Source organism: Eleginops maclovinus, chromosome 7 (genome assembly GCF_036324505.1).
Source record: "Eleginops maclovinus isolate JMC-PN-2008 ecotype Puerto Natales chromosome 7, JC_Emac_rtc_rv5, whole genome shotgun sequence".
Classification (NCBI taxonomy): Eukaryota; Metazoa; Chordata; class Actinopteri; order Perciformes; family Eleginopidae; genus Eleginops; species Eleginops maclovinus.
In genome coordinates this window covers 7,758,823-7,781,224 of record NC_086355.1, presented here as the reverse complement: position 1 = coordinate 7,781,224, position 22,402 = coordinate 7,758,823, and the positions used below count along the sequence as shown (strand labels likewise).

The 22,402-nt window shown below is 41.2% G+C and overlaps 1 protein-coding gene across 6 annotated transcripts in view; it reads right to left on the bottom strand.

Moving 5' to 3' along the window:
• dachd (dachshund d) overlaps positions 1–22,402 on the bottom strand; it is an 89,611-nt gene that overhangs the window by 43,390 nt on the left and 23,819 nt on the right. For all 6 annotated transcript variants that reach the window (XM_063888529.1, XM_063888530.1, XM_063888532.1 and 3 more), the window contains exon 2: positions 2–117. In XM_063888529.1, coding sequence (XP_063744599.1) covers positions 2–117 — 116 coding nt within the window. The remainder of the gene's footprint in view (position 1; positions 118–22,402) is intronic.

The window sequence follows — 22,402 nt, the reverse complement described above, 5'->3', positions numbered from 1 at the left end:
CCTGTGGGTGGGATCATGCCGGGGGACATGAGGCCGGGGACCGAGTGGGGCATGATGTGGGGGTTCTCCGATGATGTTATGCTCTGAGTCCTCTTCGGGGGCCGTCCGGGTCTGGAGCTGGAACACCAAAAGGAAGAGATTGTGGGTAAGAAAACCAGGAAAAGACTGGCAGGGGGAGGAGGGGTTGTGTGGGTGGTGGTGGCGGGGGGGTGTTAACATTTGGGCGCTCCAGAATGCAATTCCAATCCAAAGAGCTAACATGGACTGTAAATAAATTTCTTTTCAAGGACAGTTGCTTTCTGCAGCTCAACATAATAGACTTCCATAACTAATTAGATTACACGGTGAATTCATTTCCTTTATTGAAGATCAACCACTTTTTGATGCATAATTCATAACCCGTACCTCGTTACCTGTTCCTCCGTATTAATATCCCCCCACTATTTGAATTGCCTCGTTTGCATATGCTAAAATCCAGTGCGCGGCCCTCGGCCTGGAAATTACATGTTAACTTGTTATAATTATTGCAGTCAGGCCACTATTGATTTATGAGACTTTTAAAAACCAAATATGTGTAGTTCTGGTAATGAATGATATTTTAAGGTTCTTCAGGAAATTAAAAGGCAATGGCTGCCTTAGGAAATGTTCTGCTTGCTTGATTTAATGCGTGCCTTAGCTGGAAGGTGGTGTGACAGAGTGATTCAGACCTGTTGGACGGTTCTGATGGGGGAGTTTTATTACACCAAACGAGGGGCACAGATCCAGCTGTGATAAATGACCGTGCCACCTTACTCTGCAGGAGAAAAAAGGCCTTCAAAGCAGACACACCGCTGACTTTCCACACATCTTACTCATACACTTATTAATACAGCTTCGAGTTGCAATCAATACCTACTTTGCTGGCTTATAGTTACAAAGAAAGGCCTACAGGGTGAAAAAAAAATGCAATGAGCCCATAATGAGGGGGCCATGATCCTATAGAGGTATATTCTTTATGAACAAGGAGCTGGATGTCTTAGCCCAAGATGAATTATGGTGACTTGACACAGGTGACATATTGGCTTCATATATTATTTCACATACAATAGTCCATTTTCAAGTTGTACCGGGATACCAAGTTCTCTCTTATATGAACCGAGTTCAGTCCATCCATAAAGCACAGCTGTAGCGTGCGTAACTAAGGAGGCAACACGGAGAAACAGAATGAATAAATGATAACTAAAAATAATATATGATTTTATAGAGAAAGGAGAGGACGCTAAATCAAACGTAGATGAGCTGTTCTGCTCCATTAGCAGACTGAATGGAGGTTTATAATTATTCTGTAAATAAGTTTTAAGGGGTATGCCAAAATGCAAACACAATAATGTAAATGTCCATTTTTGGGTGGAACATTGAATTTAATTACTTTGTTAATTTATTGTTTGTTGGTCAACTAGTTTTTTACCATGTCATATTTAGAAACTTTGTGAAATTGTTTTAAGATTATCACTGATTTATAGAGTTTTATAGCAATTTCATTAATTAATGATAGCAACCAATGAGTTGTTCTTTCATTTTATTTAACAATGATGTCTAATTGTGGACTTTATCAACCAGTAAAGTATATGTTACAGTACATTTCACTACAGGTCCCAAAGGCAGTATTTGCAGAGTGATGCAGTGTTTTAGTTCAGATACCACACAGCCTTAGTAGTTGAATTTATTCAGCCGTGTCTTGTGAGGTTTATTTACCTCAGTCCTGCTAATAGAGTGCACTCGCTCTATCTGTCTGAATGTGCTGACTCTCTCATATACCGGCTCTGGAGGTTTTAGTACTAAAAGCAACCCTTTACACAACTGTGTCCCTTTGGAGGGAGAACACAAAAGTGATAAAAAGAAGTGGCGAGAGGGAGAGCGAATGACAGAAAGTGAGAGGGAGGCAGAGGGAGAGAGAGAGAGAGAGAAAGGGAGAACGAGAAATGAGCGCCCGTTCAACCTACGAACGTCTGGAAATGTAATTCCTATTTCTATAGAAGCACCTCTTTGATCTTATGAGAGGGAGAGATCGCACACAGTTTTGCTGTCATCACTTTCACTTGTGCTCTGGCTGAATTATTTATGAAAGACCTCAATAGAGGGTATGTGATGGGTAAAAGGCTTTTTACCAACAATACTAAAAGCAAAAAGGCCCCTCAAATGGACAAAAAAATGTCACATCAACCTTAGATCATGTCAAAGAATGTGAACCCAGGTACAAAGAGCCGGTTAAGTAAAGGTAATGTTTAGATAGGCTGCAAGAGAATGTGACTGGGTGTTTAAAGGGATAGCATTTCAACTGCTCTCTGCACACAAATAACACCGGCTAGCCATGAAAGCAATACACCAACTAAAAAAAGAAAGGCTTTGAACTGAGGGACTTTCAAGTAACAGGAAATCCCTCAGAAATTAACGTTATCGCCTCTTTTCCTTGTGACAGAAAAAGCTTATACTTTATGAGAGCGGATGTGCTGTTTCTTTCTTAGTATTATCACAGCCTTGTGTTTTATGTAGTTTGCTGTAATCCTCCCGATGACATATCGTTCATTTAAACGCCACAGCCGAGGCATCCCTGCTAACATTACTGCAGATTCTGCAATGGTCAGAACAGTACAGGCTGCTACGCTGGGTCCAGAGAGGAACTCAACCTGGCCTAAAACAAAAGAGCCAGGCTATTTATCAAGCAGCAGATGCTGATTCCCTAAATAGCTGGCACAGAAAAACTGCTCCAAACTAGGCCATTATTGCACGAAAAAAAAGAAAACACAGCACAACTGGATTTATGATTGGAATTTGTGGTTCTTCTCATGCCTTATTCGCTGTTGTCTTTCCTAATCTTCCTCTCACTTCGATACATGTTTCATAAAACAGGAACCTCCAGGTTTTAAAATGGACTTATTTGGACAATATTATTTCTGTATTGGAGGTCAATGTATTCCCTGCTTTATTTGTATTTATACAAAAAGATATTCAGGACCCTCATATTTCTGGCTTCAATTAAGGAAACAAAATAGGCTCCACCAGCTTTGGGCTGGGGCCACAAATATGCTACACATCTATTCTCCTTTTTTGTTTCGCTACCATGGCGAAAGGAAAATAGTGGTGAACTTTCCCTGAACCAAACTTCCTTTAATGGCCCGGCCGTGTGTTGACCCAGCAGAGTCGGCTGGAACCTGATACTATCCAACACACTACGCTGCGCAGGCAATCAGATTACACGGGGCCCAACAATACACTCCACACGAGTCCAATTTCAGCGCTACAATGCAATAAAAGGCCAATAATTAAATTCACGTTCTCACCCCGTTTACAGGAAGCCAACACGAGGTGATAGGTATAATAAGAGGTATAATATCGAATGAGATATCAGGACGGTTTCTGATCTCGAGGCAGAATTCTGACATCTCACTATCAGACTCTGTTCTGTCGACGGAAGCAGTGACTGAGATCTTATTACCCAGAATGCCGTTAATGCAGTGATTATGATCTGTTATAAATCAATTGAAACCACAAATGTAATGTTTAGCCCAAGCGAGCACACTCCCTCAGTGGATTTAGTTACACACAAATATCATCTGCTCCTCCCATCTTCGGATATCTTTAGGAATTCAACCTGATTATGTCAATAGTGAGTCCAGTTTGCAGAGAAGAGCATAATATTACTTCCTGGTGGTTATGATTGAGCCATTAACCTTTTATCTCGGTCTTTTGTTTGACGTTTCTAAAAGGTAAGGATGAAGATATTTATTCCATTTCCGCCCAGTCGGCCAAAACAAGCGAGTGAATCATTCAGTCTGGGGCTTGTGTAAACAAAAGGCCTCTCCAGGTCTCTGCCAATCAGGCCTTATAAAATATTAACCCAATGTCATTGCCCTTTTAAAATCTCTCACCTAGAATTCCCTAATTGTTCCTTTTCTTTATCTCTCCAGTGCAGAGAGTAAATAAATTAACAAAATAGCTTTTATCGCCCTGAGTAACCTTTTAACTGAAGGATTATCTGGGGTTTATTTTTCATTTCTCTCACAGCGATAGCGGAGCATGCCCCATTGATTGGTTTGCTGGGGTGGTGACCAGCCGGGAAAACAAGGTCTTATTGATAAAACAAAGCAGCTCCTTACCTTTTTAAGTGTCGGGTCAGGCACAAAATTCAGAGGCCTCAGACCAGCAGGGGTTTTGAATATGCTGAGTTTATAGGTTTTTTAAATTTGGTTCAATCAAACAGTTTAACAATATGCGCGCCACCCCCGGGAGGTTAACTGTGTTTGTTGAAAGACAGGGATAACATGGCTGTGGTGAATTACTACCAATTTAAAATCCCCACGGATGAGATAACAGGGTTGGTTGAGGCTAAAAGAGGAAGTGTTTAACTTTAATTCTAGAAATTAGTTATTTTGAAAAACAAGCGTAACTGTTTGTTTTTCTCTGCTTGGAAAAAAAAAGTCGCCTTACGGCAAAGAAAGAGAGCTTGACGTGCAGGTGTGAAGAGTAAACCCCACCTACAGTAGAGTAGAGTCAGAAATTAACACCTACTGATTTCCCACTGTGGATTTGTGGTGAGAACATGTCTAATTAATTATGTGTTCTCAGTTCTTGATGAGCTGCTTTTAGCTCTTCAATGGAGCACACACTAATGTTAGCAAACACAGGAGATAAATAACTAAAGCATAAACTTGTTAAGTATTGTATATCTGCAAACTTGAACATGTAAAATTAATTGTGTGTTTTAATCTGAAAGGATAAAATATGCAATTTGAGGATGTCTTTTTGAGCTTTAGGAAACTAAAATTATGAATATAAAACACAAAGTGGATACATTAACTATTTAACAATTCATTGATCAAGACAGTAATTGTTAAATTCAACCCTATTCAATTGTAATTGCAGTAATCCTAATCACAATAATATGACAAAACCCCTGAGAATTGCAGGATCTACAGCATGTTACCTTCAAAAGAAGGGAAAAAGATGATTTATACTTCCTGCTGACCTTGGCAGTCTATTGGTTGTGATGATCATAATCTCAGAGTCACAGTGTGATACATGAGAATGCATTTACTCATCCATCTTTTTCATGCAACCATCTATCCTCGCCCTCATCTTGTATCTGTATTTGCATTGAGCCTATTCTTGGATTATCTCAATCAGCTTCCCCTTGCACCTGTCAAACACCGCCTCGCACAGGTAGCCACATCGCACTTATCTGATCTAGATAGCTGGATTACAGCGAGTTTGTGAGTGCAGGGGGGGTGGGGGACACACACACACATACACACACACTATTATTTATTAGGGGTAGGAACAGCTGCATCCGCCTGCAAACTGGGAACCTTTGTTACGGAACAATATATCACAGATCAAATGGTGTGAAATCAAAGGCGGGAGAGAGTTAGCATCAATCCCACTAAAACCCCTTTTAAAGTGCTGTCTGTGCTCTGATCCCTGTGTGGACTAATGTGCAGGGCTGAGATCAGTAGTAGTTGGGAGTGTGGGTGCCTTCCTGGTGCCTTTGTCTGGGCTGAGGCCTGATTAGAACCACGCTGGGTGAGACCATCGCAGTGTCTGATGGTACGCAGGAACTTGGAGTCAGTCACGCTCCTTCCTCGAGCCCGTGTCATGACACCATTGCCAGGCTTTAGGAGGAAATCGCTGCTACAGTAGCTACAAAGAGCTTCTTCTTGTAATCACATTCTATTAACGCTGTTTGAAGCCTCTCAGCTGTGAAATAGAATCTAAAGGAGATCTGAAAACACGATAAATTGCCGATTATTCCCATGCATCATTAATGTTAAAAGCTGATTTCATAATTGTATGTCCCGTAACTACAGAGTCCAAGATTGTTTGGTATAACATCAACAGACTCTGATAATGAGTAAGCAGACTTCCTACATCACGGCAGCTGACAAGGAAAGCCTAATTGGTTGACTTTTCCATGCCTAATGGATGATTCTCTTAATTAAAAAGATACTGTACCAAATGTTAGAAATCAGATAGCGCTTTAAGTAAATGCAGTTAATCAAATGTATGAGAATGAGCAGTTCCAGGAAACCCTAAATGAGATTGCTAGATATGATTTTGCTCCAATATTTATTAATTGCAAGTGCCTTTGGTTAACAAAACAGAACAGGTCTTATCTTCAAACTGCGAGGAAATTTCATCTAACCACTCTCACTGATCTCTCTTTTTCATGAACTGCGATGCATATGAAACAAGTCTTCAAAACAAGGCTTTAAAAACTTACCCAGTCAGGGTGCCTTTGAGGATATTTAATTAAAATCTAATCCTGCATTCATTAAGGCTCACATAAATTAAGCTGTCATTCATAAGATTTATGGATTCTCATTTGCATATTGCATACAATTCATCAATTACTCAAGTATGAAAGGAGCGCATTTCCCTTGGAGCTGCCTGCTAGCCTGCCAACATTTGAAATGAGAGAAAGAGCACGACTGTCAGGCATTCACTGCAAACTTTTCCCCACAATGTCTGTGCACTGATTAATCTCATTTTCTAGGCATCCCTTACAAGATTGTACACAGTCCAGCTGCACTTTTCAATTATTTCTCCTGTCCTCTCAACTAACTTATAAAGCAGGACGGGCTAAATGTGGACTGGGGGCTACTTTAGTCTTTATGTATATAACATGTCTTTTTGCCAGGGTAATCATAAATTAGAGAGCGGGGTTTTAGAGATCCTAATGGAAGGGAAATGTAGTAATTTTATTGCAAATCCCATCAGGCAAATATTCTGCATGCTATAATAGCATATTTCCTGTCACATTTAGAGAGGAATACATCCAGCAGGCATTCTGACAGAGGGAGAACCAGCGAGAAAAAGATAGAGGGGGAGGGTGGACGGATGAGAACAAGAGAGTTGCAGAGAGAAAACAAAAGAGAGGGGGAGAATCTTAGTGCTAAACACATAAAAACTCCCTTTTTGGACGTGAGGCTATGGGAAACGCAGTATGGAGTAAGTGCTTAAACCGAGCCAAGCGTGAACGCATCTGAGATAAAAGGTCAGGCAAAAACAAACAGACCACTCGCGAGGACGAATGGAATTAATTGACTCATTAATATGCATGGCTAATAAAGCTCAAAATCCTAAAACAAAAATCATTGTCAACCATTCCCTTTTAATGGCTCTTATTTTCAGCTTGAGAAGAGCTAGTCTACAGGGTGTATCAATCTTAGGAGGGGTGGAGTTCCTCCACCAAACAGGCTCAGGGTAACCTCGGTGTTGTATGCTCATGTCCTCCCCAGCAGACAAAGGCAGAGTTGTTCTGGTGGAGGGATTAATTGAGAATTAATCCCAGTTTCTGGCAGTGGAACAGACCGGCAGTTAGAAGTGAAAGTCATCCTGAAGGGTAGTTAATTGGTCCCCCATAGCAAAAGCTTTGGAGAACAGAAATCAAGCAGCATTTTCATTAATCCTCCCCATTGTTTTGTGAAATTGTTGTGGAGAGTGACTTCAGATAGAGTCAATAGTTAAGGCTTTTAATTTGCTTTTAATTCTGCCAGTGGGGTGACAATTAACAAACCCCAAAGAACAATAGCTGTGAAAATGATGCGTTCGGTTGACTCTAAATGACTCTAAAATCAAAAACCGATAAGCAATTAATACATTGTACTCTACAAATGGTAAGTACCTCCAACATGCTTGATGTGCTCCATCTTGCTCTCCCTCCACCTCTTTCTTTACATCACTCTCTCACCACTAAAGCTTTTGAACTTTGGGAATAGCACCACCAGATTGTCGGATGTGATTAATTTCAGGTCTAAATGGACACAACAGACCGAAAGGGTGATGTAATCATAACACGAGGAGACACAGTGACTAACAGCAGAGGCGGAGGAGGGAGAAAAACGCATAGAAAAAGGGAGAGAGAGGGAGTTTAAAGGAAGAGAAACCGAACGAAAGATGTGGACGGAGAGACAGCAGCGACTCACAAACACACTCCGAGTTCAAGCTAAACAGGAAGGCTGTGGTGATTAGCATTAATTGCACTGAGGATTGGAATCCTGTGTGAAACATTAAACAAAAATTATCTACTGTTTATTCTTTTTTTCCCAGATTTTTTTCAATAATGAATGAAAAGTAAATACTTGAAGGAGTCCAAATATGATCTGGGGAGGAAAAAAAATGTTTACATAATCAGGAAAAATGTTCCTGTCTTCCCTCTCTCTGTGTATACATGGAAAGGTTAGGGCTCGAGTCTGTTTTCTCACTGATTCTCACTGTTTCCCCATCAGAAGTAACAGTGTCTGTTCCCCTGAGTGTGGACTGCTGTGAGAGTGTTTGCATATTTAGATACAAGCAGCCCTGTTTATGCAGCCCCACTCTCTGCTGCTCAAGTTCACTCCAACGCAAGCCCTGATCAATTTGGCCAGCTGTGCTTTAAATACTGTTTACAACAATAACATCGTGGCTAACAGAGCAAAGCCTAGCGTGCAAGCACACACACTTTCCCAGAGAGAGAGAGGAAGAGAACTTCAGAGGGAGCCCCCAGCCTGCACATTCCCAGACGAGCATTTGTACTGAGTTAAAGACAAATCAAAGTCTGACTCCTCTGCAAAACACGGAAGAATTGGATTCCGACTGTGTGCGTCTCTCTGATCCTCCCGGAAGAATCCCTGACTGCGAGCAATGAGAGGAAATAACAGGAACTCAAACAACATTCCCAATCTGAAGTGGGCCAAATTGAAGGTGGCACGTACCAGTTACAGGCTTTATTTCTGATGAGTGACTGGCATTGAGCGTACAATATAATGTCAGCCTCACTGAAATCCCCACATACATAACAATTGCTTTTGACAAGCTGCCGTGCGTTTCACAAATAACTCTGTTTGGGTGAGATACTGTGCTCCTTGAGACTTCAGATTCCTGTTAAAAGCTTCATAAAAGAAAGAAAAAAGACTCCATTTAAGCCTGGCAGGAGAGCAAATAGGCCTGCTCAGCAGATAGCAGTGAAGCTGCTGGTGTCCTCTTGCTTGATGATATAATTCTTAATGTACAGCCTGACTAGACATAAATCTTACCCAGGCATCACTTCACCTGGATTCTTTTCTCTCCCTCTCTTTCTCTCCCTCTCTCATGATGAATTGTTTGCTACATCTCGGAGACTAAAACCCTTCAACCTCTTCAAACCCGGGTTTCTAATAACGCGTAGGTGTTGGGGAGAGGTGACAGCATGATGAATATCACAACAGACAGCTCCAATATGGGACAATTTTTCCAGATCGATATCTCACTGCAATATCAGAGAAAAGGAGCTGATATTAGTCTACACAGTGTATTACAGATGGGGTACATTTCTTCTCTCTGCACTCCCTGTGAACCTAGGCTATATTTCATCCGTGTCAGCAATGGTTTACACACTCACAAACGCTCTGGAAACTAATCATAGCATGTAGCAACGCCAGATGCATCCGCTTAAAAATTATCCATACGTGTGGATCACCCATAACCCCTTGTTCAACACGGCAGTGGACTTGCAAATAAACTGCGAATCACATTAGAGGATGTTACAGACAATAATTACAAGTGAGAACAAATGTTTTGTCACGTTCTAGTAGAGAGATCACGGCAGTCATGAGGGAGAGGCAGCTTCAGAGAGGAAAGCTGAGGCAAAAAAGGTGTAAGTAACACGGTTACACCAGTAGCAATTACCCTTTAGGTACAAGGACGTAAAAATATACTAATGGAATTTCCCCTTAGTCCTTTAAAATTGTGAAGGACAAAAACAGTAGGACAAAATGGAATTGCCTCAGAACATATTTTAGACATTTCTATTGTTGATGTGATAACAACTTTTGTCCATAATAAATCTTCAAGATGTTAAAATGAGTCCAAATAAACAGGGATCTTTAATCAATTGGTACATTCGTATCTGTGTGTCATTAGAGGCCTGGGTTTAATTTGCAGCAAATTATGGTTCAGGGGATTCATCTCAGTACAAACATTTGTTGAGCCCTAGATGAATAAATCAATCACAAACACTCTGACAAATTAACTGACACAGCTCTCTTTGTCACGCTCCGCGCTAAACACCGTGGTCAAGTAACGTGTGGCTGAAGAAATAGAATGAGACACCTTTTGATTCCAAGGGAGTCGGGTGCATATAGGGAGAGAGGGAGAGAGAAAAAAGGACTAAGACTGAAGGAGAGAGTGCAGACGCTGCTAACGCTTAATATCTTCTCTCTCCAGGGGGCCGGGGCTGAGGGCCCCTCTGCTGTCAGCTGCAATAGGACCATCCTTTTTGTGAGTGCCCAAGGTTCCTTAAGGGCAATTAATGGAACACAGCATCCCTTGTGCGGGGGAACTTGTCAGTGTTTCATTAGAGACTGATAAACATATAATACATAAGTGTCAAACAGTGTGCGTGCAGTGCGACGCAGCGGCGGAAACCGGGATTTTGGGATTGCAGTAAAACAGTCGTTCCCATGCATCCACTGACAATATTAATGATTTCATAAAGAGGGAGGAGTGCGGGGGACACATCAAGACCTGTGGTGCATGCTGTTGGCATCACAGAGGAAGTCTATCGCTGGGGTGCGGCTTGGCAAACACTGAATTGTTTTATATCCTTGAACGGTGATCTAAGTAAAGAAAAGTATTCTTGGGTCGATATCTAGCCAAGATTAAACAAGCTGGCATATCTCTGTTGTTCTCTTCTGGCAGACTGGGCCCAAAAGTGCAAGTAAAAGAAATACATCATATTCAATTAAAGTTCTTCTTTCACCACTACTGAACAAATCAGCCCACAGCTGGGACTCTGGGTCTAGTTCACAAAGTCCTTTTGATCATTCTGTGGCAGTGAAAGAGTTTGGAGTCCCATGGAGTATGGGACCAAGCTGATCTTATTATGATAATTGGGATACATCTACTTCAGATAGCACTAATGGAGTGAGATTTCAGTGATCAAGAGCACATATTCCACTGTAGAAGCAAGTTCACTTTTCTTTTTTTTTTAGAAGGAGTTATTATGCAATGCCCTGGTTGTGTTCCCAGTAGGCTGCTACTGAGACCGCCAGCACAACCCAGAGTATGCTTTTAGCTTTGGTGTTGGAAGCGACGCTACACTCTGCGACGTTTAGCGCTGAAGAGAAGTGTTACCGCGGTGAAGTTACATCTATTTCCTCATGAGTGAGTAATTGGTTACCATGACCATTAATCAGTTAATCTTCTCTTTTTACCCCCTCTCTTCAACAGAGAAATATCAGAGGTTCAATAATTAAAAACGTGTCAGGTGAAAGTCCAACGCGCTTCCTCACACTGTATGTTCTCACATTCCCAGCTTTGTTCATCTTATTAACCTCCTCTCCGCTCGCCGCGCCTTTAAATGAAATCTTTAGCCCCTAACATGTGAAATTAAAACTGCCCTCCCTTGAGCGCTTTTAATTATTCTTCTTCAGGAGAAACTTCCACTTTTGTCAGGGCGGCCTTCTTCTTCCCAGTCGCCTTTTTTCCCCCTCACTCCCACTCGCTGGCCAGGTCTGTCATGCTTCACTCCTCCCTCCAGCCCGTTGCTCGGCTCCGTTTTTTCTTTTCCTCTTCTTCTGCGGGTCTGTTTAATTCTCACCTTGCTCTGCCCTTGTCATCAAGCCGTTGAAGCACAAAGCCAGGAGCAAGGGAGTGTTTACTCATTTCCCCACTACATTACCCCTCCTATTAATCACCGCATGGAAACTTCTGGACACTGAAACATCTCTGCAGTCGCTGCCCCAGCTGCCCCCTGCGCTAACAGGGCCGACTTTAAATAACTGGCATTCGGAGAATTATCTTGTAATCTTTTAAAATGACTAACACAGACAGAGAGCTGAACATCTTGTTTATCTAAGTAAACTTTCTCAAGCTGAGAAGGGTTCAATGTCAAATATTTGAAAACATTTTTTTGTTCAGATGCTGAAATTATGACTGTGAAAAACAAACATAATGATGGCTCTTTATAAACACTGAATTTAAGTAAACATGGAGTTGGTTGACATTGAAATGCATGAAACATTATGTGCACACAGGACGGGCAGAGGTTAGTGTCTCTAATTAATCAAATATAATTGCATGTAAATTGTGTTTTAAATGCAGATGAGGAAAAACTAAAAAAGCTGTTTTTTTTAGGAGGAGAAGGCATCCTACTTGTTACCCTCAGCTTGTTTATTTGCTGATATCAGAGAGTAGAATAACGAACAGTTTGTGAAAATAAGCCATGTCTCTAACTGCTGTCAAATATCAAGGCTGAGAGAAATAAGAAACACTGCGGTCTTTAAAAAACATAAATAGTGAGAAATAATTTGGAGCTCTACGTGTCCACACTGCCCTGTGAACAAGGCAGAGATACAGCCAAGGATTCTTATGAAATTCAATTAACACACCAACAGCTTTCCTTTTCTCTCCTGCCCTAATTCCCACATTCCCGCTGAAATGACTGCATTCCCAGCGATTATGCTAACCGCTTGGAGTGCACCATAAATTCACAGGTCTGGGAAAGGCTGTAACGAGAGCTCCTTAAATATAGGAAGGAGACGTTTGAGAAGATGGATCGCCGTGGGCAGCGGCGGACCGGCAGTGGGCAGGGGATCTTGTTTGTGAAACACATGCTACTCGCTGCTATACTGCCTCTAATGAGGCTATGGACATAAGCAACATTATCATTAATGATTGAACCCCTCCTTTTCCGGCTTTTTCTTTTCTTTTTTGTCTGCCACAGCCCCCTGTCCTCTTGCAATTACTGTTTTATTGGATAGCCAGAGGCAGCAGGCTGCATGTGTGTCAGCTATATATGGGAGAAAGAAAGAACCCAAAATATTTGAAATTCAAATAAATGAGTAATGTAAATAGTTTTGAGAGAGTTTACCCAGTGAACAATGGCCCCTTATGAGACACAAGTGCAACAGAGGGAGAGAGAACAGGACTGCTGGTGTGGGGTTGGGAGCGGTGGGGGGTGGAGGGATGATCCAACACAATGTGGCCCTTCTCCTAAAGCAACTTGTTATCAGGCGCTACGCAGAGCCCCCCATTCAATCTGCATTTAAATACATTTCAGTCCACTCACTCATTTGCATTCATTTCTCCCATTATATTAAAAAATGGCCAAATGTCTAGCCAGCACAATGTAGGAGCCTATCACCGGCCAGGGGAAGCCCACACCTGATGCCAATTTAGCTTGCTTGGATCTATTCATTGCCATGGCCCGATCTGACAACTCCAGCTCTTCCCCATCCAGAAGACTTTTCAATTGGATCTGCTTGTGGTGACAAAATTGTTTTGCTCATTGAGTTTTTTTTCTACTTCTTCTGTTCCCCCCCCCCTCCCCGTCTCGCTCTCTCATCGTCACTCCCTCTGTCTGTGAGTCTGGGTGTCTATTTGGGAGCCATGGGAAAAGGAGAGGCAAATGATTCTCAGTGGCTTCTGATTTCCACTATTTGTTCAGCATTAGGCCCACTTATCTCTGAAAGAAAAAGCAACATGTGGAGAGAAAGTGACAGGCAGAAACTCAGCCTCACTAACAGGCCTATTGTGTGCTGAAGATCTGCATTCAAACATGAGGGGCCCTCTAACTCTTTCTCCCTCTCCCACTCTCTCGCGCTATAAAACGCGCACATACTTGTGCAGACTAATGTCGCAGTCAATTACTGCTGCTAATCTGTACTGCAACGGAGAGTAAATATTTCATTACTTTTTCAAATAAACAGTTGGTCTGAGCCCGTGAAGTGTCATCTATCCTATGAAAGGAACGGTGACGTTCACATTCAATTACTCCCTAAAACCGCCAAGCCACTGAAGTGGAGTTTTTTGAGCTGAAAGCCCACTACTTAAACCATTAGAATTGGTAGCAACATCTTGAGATGAAAAGCTGAGTGGAGAGCCAACCATTTACACTACAGCACCTTTTCTTCGGCCCGAAAAGATTCTGTGAGCACCGCTCTCGCTTCCCCCTTCCTCGATAATACTCTCCCTTTATGCCCCACGAAAAAAAAGTTCATCAGAGTTTGTGTCCACTTGGCTCGGCACAGACACACAACGCTGTTTTTGTCGCGACATACTAAGTAGTGTTGTGTGAGATTATCAGATGAAATAATGCAAGGAGCGGGGAGTGCAGGAGGGGAGGGGGACTGGCGGGGGGTTGACAGAGAGATCCCAGAGTCTACTGCTCATTAATCACTGCAGCGTCTTTGACCTTTCATTTGCCAAGGGCGCAAAGAGAGGAGGAGGAGGGTGGCCGCTGCTGCTAACGCTGCCCAGGAAAGGAGGAATGCAAGCCACGGTGTGAGGAGTAAATACTGGAGAAGAGGCAAAAAAATGACCAAGGACTGTGTGGAGGTAGAGATGTGTCGGCGTCCGGAGAAGACGCCACAACACATTCTTAATGAAGAGTGAAATTAATCAGCTTCACGGGCTGTTAGATGAATCAGGCGTTTCCCAGCCCCTAGGTGGTATCAGCTGCTCTGCTCCGCTCGCCAGGCCTGATAAAGACCGATAGGCCCCTTGCCCATTTACACATGTTATTAAAAGCATTACAAAGATGTCTGCCTGGCTCCCTCCCTTCACACCAGCCTGGGCTTTGGGAACCGGGTGCTGGAAATGGCAGGGGGGTGTGACATTAGCGTCAGGCATATTTTTAGCGTCTGGGTGCTCAGTTCTTAGTCACCAGGTGGGATTGGATCACTGAAAGCAGCCGGGCAGAAGTGGTGGTGAGAAAAAGTTGACACACCGCAGCTATCGGAGAGAAGAGAGTGTGTATTTTTATGCATGTGTGTGACAGAGAAGAGAGAGAGTGATGGAGGGAGGACTTGTACAGCTGTAAAAGCAGGATAGTGACCCTGCTTTCGAGCCTGGTGTTGATTAATATGTAGAACGATGCTTGTTATACATCATTACATCTCTATTGTCTGTTGTAACTTGGAAACACACTCCTGTAATTAGATAATGAAGTCTCAATGTTTCACAATGAGAGCGCTATAAAAAAAAAATCTGGTCTAAATAATTAAGCATCAAATAAGCACGGGAGAAAATAAATAATAACGCAGGCTAATCAAGTGAAAATAATGACACTTAAGGAATCAATACAGGGGAAGTGAGTGATACAAGTGAAGTTTAGTTTAGCTTCAAATATGGTGGGCAGTTATTAAAATACATTTAAGCTTATTTTTAACCCTAATTGATGTTCAAGGTTAATCTAATCAGACCAATTGTACCTCTGAAGAGCCTGCTCCAATTTAATTGGCTATTTTTATTGCCTCAGCGAGATTTTAATTGAAACCAAAGGGGATCTAACAACAACTGTGACATGTTGATGTCTGGGGGATAGTTATAAATATGTGACAAAATATGTGCATTATTAATGTGATTTCTTAATGCATTATTGTAATGTCTCCCCAGAAACACAGAGATATTACTTTACGCAACAAGGGGGGGAGGCAAAAAAATCATTTCATCCTGAATATGTCAACAAAATAATACAGACACATTTTCCTCTGACTCCGGGCAAATCTAGAGATTTAAATCATTACCATAACAAGGGAAAATTAGAATTTGTCAAAAGAAGAGCCAGAGGTTACGCACAGTGCCACGGACACTAATCCACCCTACAATGTACATCCTGAGACTGTTGAGAAAACTGTCCATCATGTTTGTACGAGTGTTAACTAAGCTGTCAGCATATTCAAAGCTTTCCTGATCGCTTCCGATTATGTGACTCAAGAATAGTGTTACCATCTACATAAGAAAAGCGATGAGACCATTAAAAAAGTGTCATTGATTCAAAAGAAGAGATTACATTGTATCTGACACAGGCGTGAACATTAGCATGAGACTCCTGGATCAAATTCTGCTCGGCAGTAGGAGCCATTGATGATATCGATCAGAATCATGGCTGGTACACCTGGGCCATCAGTTGGCACTTGAGAAATGTGCTTCCTCTCTTTGTAGAGATTGGCGGAAATTCTCTTTTATATCTGTATGAAAGTCTCTTAAATGGTTCCCATTTGGCAGAACAGTGATTTTAGAATTAAAGGCTTATTAATTGCATGCCTGCTTCCTGCTGAATGATCCACTGAGAATGTAGTGGCACACAGGAATCAGAGCGGGTGGAGTGTTGTTATTAGTTGTGCTAAGGGACGTCTGTACAAATGCTTTAAATATCAGACCTATTTCGAGACCTTGAATGACAGAGGTTCAGATAAGTAAAGAGGGGCAATAAGGACACTATAACAAAAACTGAGATAATGTAAAAAACCCAGCATTGCTCTGTCATCTGCGAATGAAAAGAGAGTACAACGGGGCCCATGGTCCCACAGAAAGAGTGGAAAACACCACCTACTCAAGCCTGACATCTGTATAAAAACAAAAATAATCTGCTGTCAGCAGAATGTTCAATGACTCCTATCACCCGGGTGCTGATAAAGACTCGGGTCGCAGTAAGGATTGGGCTGTTATGTGAGGGGCTCAGTGGATCGGAATGCATGCTAATTGCCATCAGAAATATGTGGTGAGCCTTACAATTTCTGGCATTGCTCCGCACCTTGGCGAAGGACATGCCAGAAGGGTTCTAGCAAAACAAAGATTAATGAACAGTGTTGAATCGCTGTAATGCCATGTCAACAGCACCATACATTTCATTACAGAGGTCACCACTGCTTCTGTGCTAATGCCAGGCGAAACATTTTCCCAGCACAAGTCTTACTGCCTCCAACAAGCTGAAAACAGGAGATAAACATTTTACTTGTTGGATGATATTATACCGCTGATGTGATTATACGGAGCCATTTGCAGTGGCCAAATGCACATTTTCTCAGCCAAAGGTACAAAGAAAGGGTGTTGAAAATGGAAAAGTTCACAGCACCCCCACAGCAGAAAAATATATTCAACGTGTCAGTTTAATCCACAGTGTCAGTAAAACCTGATGCTCTAAACAGGAGCAAACTCCCCCCTTTTAAATAATTGATATTTTCTGATTAAATGTGGCAGTTTGGAGATAATGAATTCTTTATAGTGTGCCTTGAGCAACTCAACAGCTTTGCCCTGCATGACAGCTTTATGGGGCGTCTTTTTGCCCAAATTTTGAAAGTTTAACCTATGTAGATCAATGTGCTTCCTTAAAAGAGTTTAATAAATTAAAGTGCAGGGGGCTTTTTTTCCTCAGCGAGCAGAAAAAGCTGATGAGACAGGTTTAGTTTAATCTCAGGCAATAGAAGTCATTAACCATTCTCCCAGGAATTAAAATATAGCTTGCCCTTTTCTTCTCTCACTTATCATTAGCATCACTTTAATCTCCCCGCGTTTCACACTGCTATTTTAATCATTACTTACTGCCTTTTGACAACTGAAGAACATGGCTTCTCCCCGCTCAGGCAATATCCTGATTTTAGCTGACAAAATGTAGGACATCATTTAAAAATATCTAAATTTCCTCTTCCCTTTTTATTCTTCTAACTTCCACTCTTCAGACCCCTGAATGTCTGTCTATTTATATCAAAGAAAGCACAAAAGACCAGAGGAGATTGAGTGGACGACATTGAAAATGTAATTTGAGTGAGCTGCAAGGGTAACAAAATGTATAATACAGTTTACTTGTGTCTATCATGTTATTTTAATAGATGGAGAATTGCACATACTGCTCTATGTGGGTCATGTAAGGTATTGGGGGGATATTTGTCTGCCCTTGAATCAATGAACATGTACAACAGAAACCACATACAGTATCTGCAGAATATAAATAAAGTATTATGGCCAGTCTTTCAATGACAATGACAGATGTAGGGCAAGCAATTTCTTCAACTTTTGTTTCTTTATTGTTACTGGTAACAGTAAAATTGAACAATGGCGGTGGATCTGGAGCATGATTAATTTGAAAATGATGGAGAATGCAATAGCCTACAGCCGATGCATTATATTTCTAATTTTGGTATTGTGTGAAACTTCTAGTTTGGGTATTTCATGATCTAACTTCCGCAAACAATTTATTGTAGAACAAAAAAAATAGCTCCTGTTTTAAAAATATTACATATTTGCACAAACTACTTAATTCCCATGATTCAGTCTTTGCTGTTATTTCCAAATAGAAAGTTTACACAGCTTCGTGTTCATGCAAATATACATTTTTGCGTCATTACATTTCAATTCACTGATTCAACAGTAATCCATCTAAGCTAGCGTAGTTCTCCCCTAAAATACATGATATTGAACTAATCTGCTTTCCCCTCAGTGACTCAGTACTTCACTGCCTTTTTTTAAACTGTGCCAAGATTAAAGGCATTACCAAAGAACAGAAACCTCAAGTCCTTTAGATTAGTGTTCAATTACTTAATCCCTTAATAGAATTTGAGTTTTGTCCAAAACAACAAAGTACCTCAAATGCACATTATTACTGCTGTCAAAAGCAACAAAGCAGATTAAGTATAACCGCTACAGGACGGTTTAACTCCTGCGATTCTAGGCACGTCTTTCACAAGTGGGGAAACTAATATAACGATCATTTAGGGAAACATATGGATGGCATATTTTCCTAATGAGGCACACAAGTAAATGTGGAGCTCGAGACTCTGGAGTAACTTGAAGACTGTATCTAAGAACGGGAATAAAAACCCTTGTTTTCCTTTTCTTGTCATTGGGTGCACGTGAACACGAAACCAGCCTTCACCCTCCTCTCCTCCCTTCAAACCCCATGCCGCCCTCCCTTTTCTCCTGCCTCGTTTTAAAAATCAACACTGAACTTGTTCTCTAAACGGTTGGAAGCAGTTTATGAACATTTCAACAATAAAATCCCCTCCTCTTACATCAAAAAGAAGCTCGATTCATTTCTGATCTCTATCCAAGTTCAAAGGCGGAGTTAAAGTGATACTTCAAAGAAGCGTGTAATCAAAGACGCGCAGCTGTTAAAACAATCTTTTGTTAGTTCATTGTCTTCAAACCGGGCTCTTCACAAAATCCCCAAATGAAGGGAAGTAGAATCAAATAAGTTACATTCAATCATTCTGAGTGGGAGGCTTTGGTGTCATGCTAGAATAAATGCAACACCAAAGATTTACTACTATTTACAGCAGCTGAAGCAGTACAATAAGGCGGGTTTCCTGCCTCAGGAAAAACTACCGTGGTCCTCTTAAATATGCCAAGGGCTCGAGGCACTGTAAAATATGCCCGCAACAAAAGTGAGGCATTTTGACAAATTAAGCACCGAGTTACGAAGGCTACATTGTTATATTTGATGCCTCTCTACGGCAAGGCTCTGTGTAAGCAGTATAATGTCCTATCAGTCTTTCCTCTGTGGCCTGCTGCACTGTGTCATTTGATTTCCTCCACAAGGGCAAGCTGCGGCTGTATTAACAAGTCGCTATCACCACTTGATGCCATTGAAATTTTAATGTAATACCATCCGAAAGGAAGTACATGGAATGGGGGAAAAAAGGGCAGAAAAAAGGAGCTTTGCCAGTCCAGTGGCTTGGCTTAATTTTTTAATATGCGTTAGCACCTTGCCTTAATCCAAGTCTAATGTACATGGTCAGGGGTTACTGTTGAGATAGAGAAAGGGGCTGTCAATCAAGGCTTGGTCAAATTATACTCAGACTCCATTAGGTTTAAAATAGAGCGGTGAGGTCTAGCGTGAGTCAATCAAATCATTTAAGGATGGCTGTTACGGTTATTACGTTCTACTTGTTATGGAACCTGCTCTTACCTTTATTGCCATCCCTGGCTGGTGAAAGTGAACGATCACTGAGTTGCACCTGTTGTTTTCATGATGAAACGTTATTGTGGATTTAACCGGAGCTCTTTTGTATATTGTATCTCATGCAGAGAAAGCGAAACTGCACTTGGAAGCCATCTGTCTCTTACAAACATTCAGATCATTTAATGTAAGTATTATATTAAAGATATGAGTGTTGGGTTATTGCAGAACTTGTTTAGGCAGTGGCTGAGCAAAAAGTATGGAAAATGTACTAAAGTATTAGGTTACAAATAACATAGAACATTTGAATATATTGATTTGTTTATTGTTGGAAAATGAGGATGTTGAAATATAAAATATTAAGTAACTAACCTGTTCATCAGACAATCCAAACGGGGACACAGCAGGACATGGAAAAGAGAAGAAAGGGAAAAAAGTGAGCATGATAATTAAAGAAACCCAATTTTCAAAAAGTTTAACTTACTAACTTTATTTACCAAGTTACCAAGAGGAAGCATAATGTGTTTCATCTCTAGAAGAAAGACTTTCACATTGGGCTTTGCTTTTTGGGCAGAGCTCCTTAGTTGAGCGTAATTGCCAAATAAAACAAAGCAGATGCATCTGTTCTGTGAGGCGTCCACACATTTTTGGAAGGAAAATCTGTAAGTGAATAACAGACCGACTGACAATATGCGTACAACGAGAATACTGTTGTGAAACATTTTCATTTGGACTGTTTGTAAACATGACATGAGCTGTATAACTGCCAGGCAGCTCTTAACAGCTCTTAAGAGCCACATTTCCAACTAACAGAAAAGTAGGGGAAGACAAATTGCCAAAAATGACATTATCATTTCCGTATGTGTCACAAGGCAAGTAGATCTATGTCAACCATTGAAAAGAAAGTGTGTGAACCTGCCTGAGTGTGTGTGTGTGTGTGTGTGTGTGTATCTTTGTGTGTCTGACCTGCTCCATCTGGAGGATTCGAGCACTCGGGGGCTGTCACACAATAGGGAGACGAAAGCCCGCTGAAGGATAACAAATGACTTCATGGCAAAACAGCCATTGAAATTCTTTCAGTATGTGGCATTAAAAACAACTGAACAAATAGAGATAAGAAGGTGGGTAGGATTTGAAATGAGATTTTTTTTTTCACTCTCCCCTCTCCCTTCCTCTCTCCCTCAGCTTAAAAGCTAAACAAAACAAATGGAGCTTATTACTGCAGATTACCTTACACTGGACAGATTCACCGTATGAGGCCCAGTGTAAACAATGTCTTTCTCTCCGTGTACTAACTATGTGCCATTTATAACAGATATCCACGGTGCCCATAGATAAAGCAAAATATATCCTGGCCAGCGGTTTAAAAATATAATTGTTTTAGGGGCTGTTTCCATGTGGGTTACCATAGCAAACACTGATAAACCAATTAGAGTGTGTTGTGTTACCTCTGCATAAACAGCGGCTGTCATAGGAGACTGACTGAGTGTCATGAGCAAAGGGAAAAGCTGAGCCTCATCCCGCTTGCAGAGTCACTCAGGAGGCGTCGGGACACGTGAACATAGCCAAGACACGAACAATGTTTTCCATTTACTAATTCACTTTATTGAAAGATAACAACTTTAATTGTCCTTTTGACTAGTTCAACAATAACATGTATTGTTTCTGTAGCCAAGTTTCCAATAAATTTGAGGAAAAGTTTTAAACAAATTTCCAAATAATCGTCGATAGAAAATGAAATGAAAATTCTTCGGTTATGTAAATATTAAGAGTTGATTGCGTCAAAAAGAGCTGGTGCCTCCAAGATTCCAGTAAGATTTGAATAAACTACTAGAGAAGAAGAGATTGAAATGACATAAAATAATTAAAAGTCAATTTATTTATCATACCTTTATTTATTTAAGGTTTGAAACAATTTTCTTATCACTTAAAATACATCCGATTTTTTTCGCAATTTACTCTCTGTAGCAGAGCCCACGATTCATTGGAGATGTAATTCAAAGGCTATGTGTACATCATGATAACAATGTCTGTTTGTATTACATTTTGCAATCTATTTTTTTTGTATTTTACCTATTTGTTTGATTTTGTATATGAAAATGTGCATAAAAGCAGTTGAATGGATAAGCACGTAACGACAAATGTAAAGCACCACCATCTTTGGAATACCAAGACCATTTCCTTTACATTTAGCCTATTAAAAAAATCTGTTTTCTACATTGCTTGTAAATGGGCAAAGGAGTGGAGTTTAAAAGCAGTATGATTCACATTAAGTACAGGGGGGGGGACAAACACACAGCTATTGCACAGAAACAACCTGCTCAAAATTTATCACGCAACCTAGTCGGCCTAACAATCAGGCGTTAAAGAGAACAAAAGCCCATTCCAAATAAATTCCCACTGTATTTGTGCTGGGATTTGATTTACTGGCCTGTGGGGAGGCACCATTTGGTAGCACAAGAAGAGGCGGGGAGAGGTAGGTGGTGTCTGAGAGGAGAGTCTGTGTGTGTGTGTGTGTGTGTGTGTGTGTGTGTGTGTGTGTGTGTGTGTGTGTGTGTGTGTGTGTGTGTGTGTGTGTGTGTGTGTGAGGGGGCTGGGCACCAGGGGATGGAGGGTAGGGGGGTGCTCATGTGCCAGAAGTGTTTATTGTGTCATGGTGATTTATTGAGTGAGCTTCATTTCACTGAATGTTCTCAGATATTTATTTCCCTAAAGGCCCCACAAAGATAT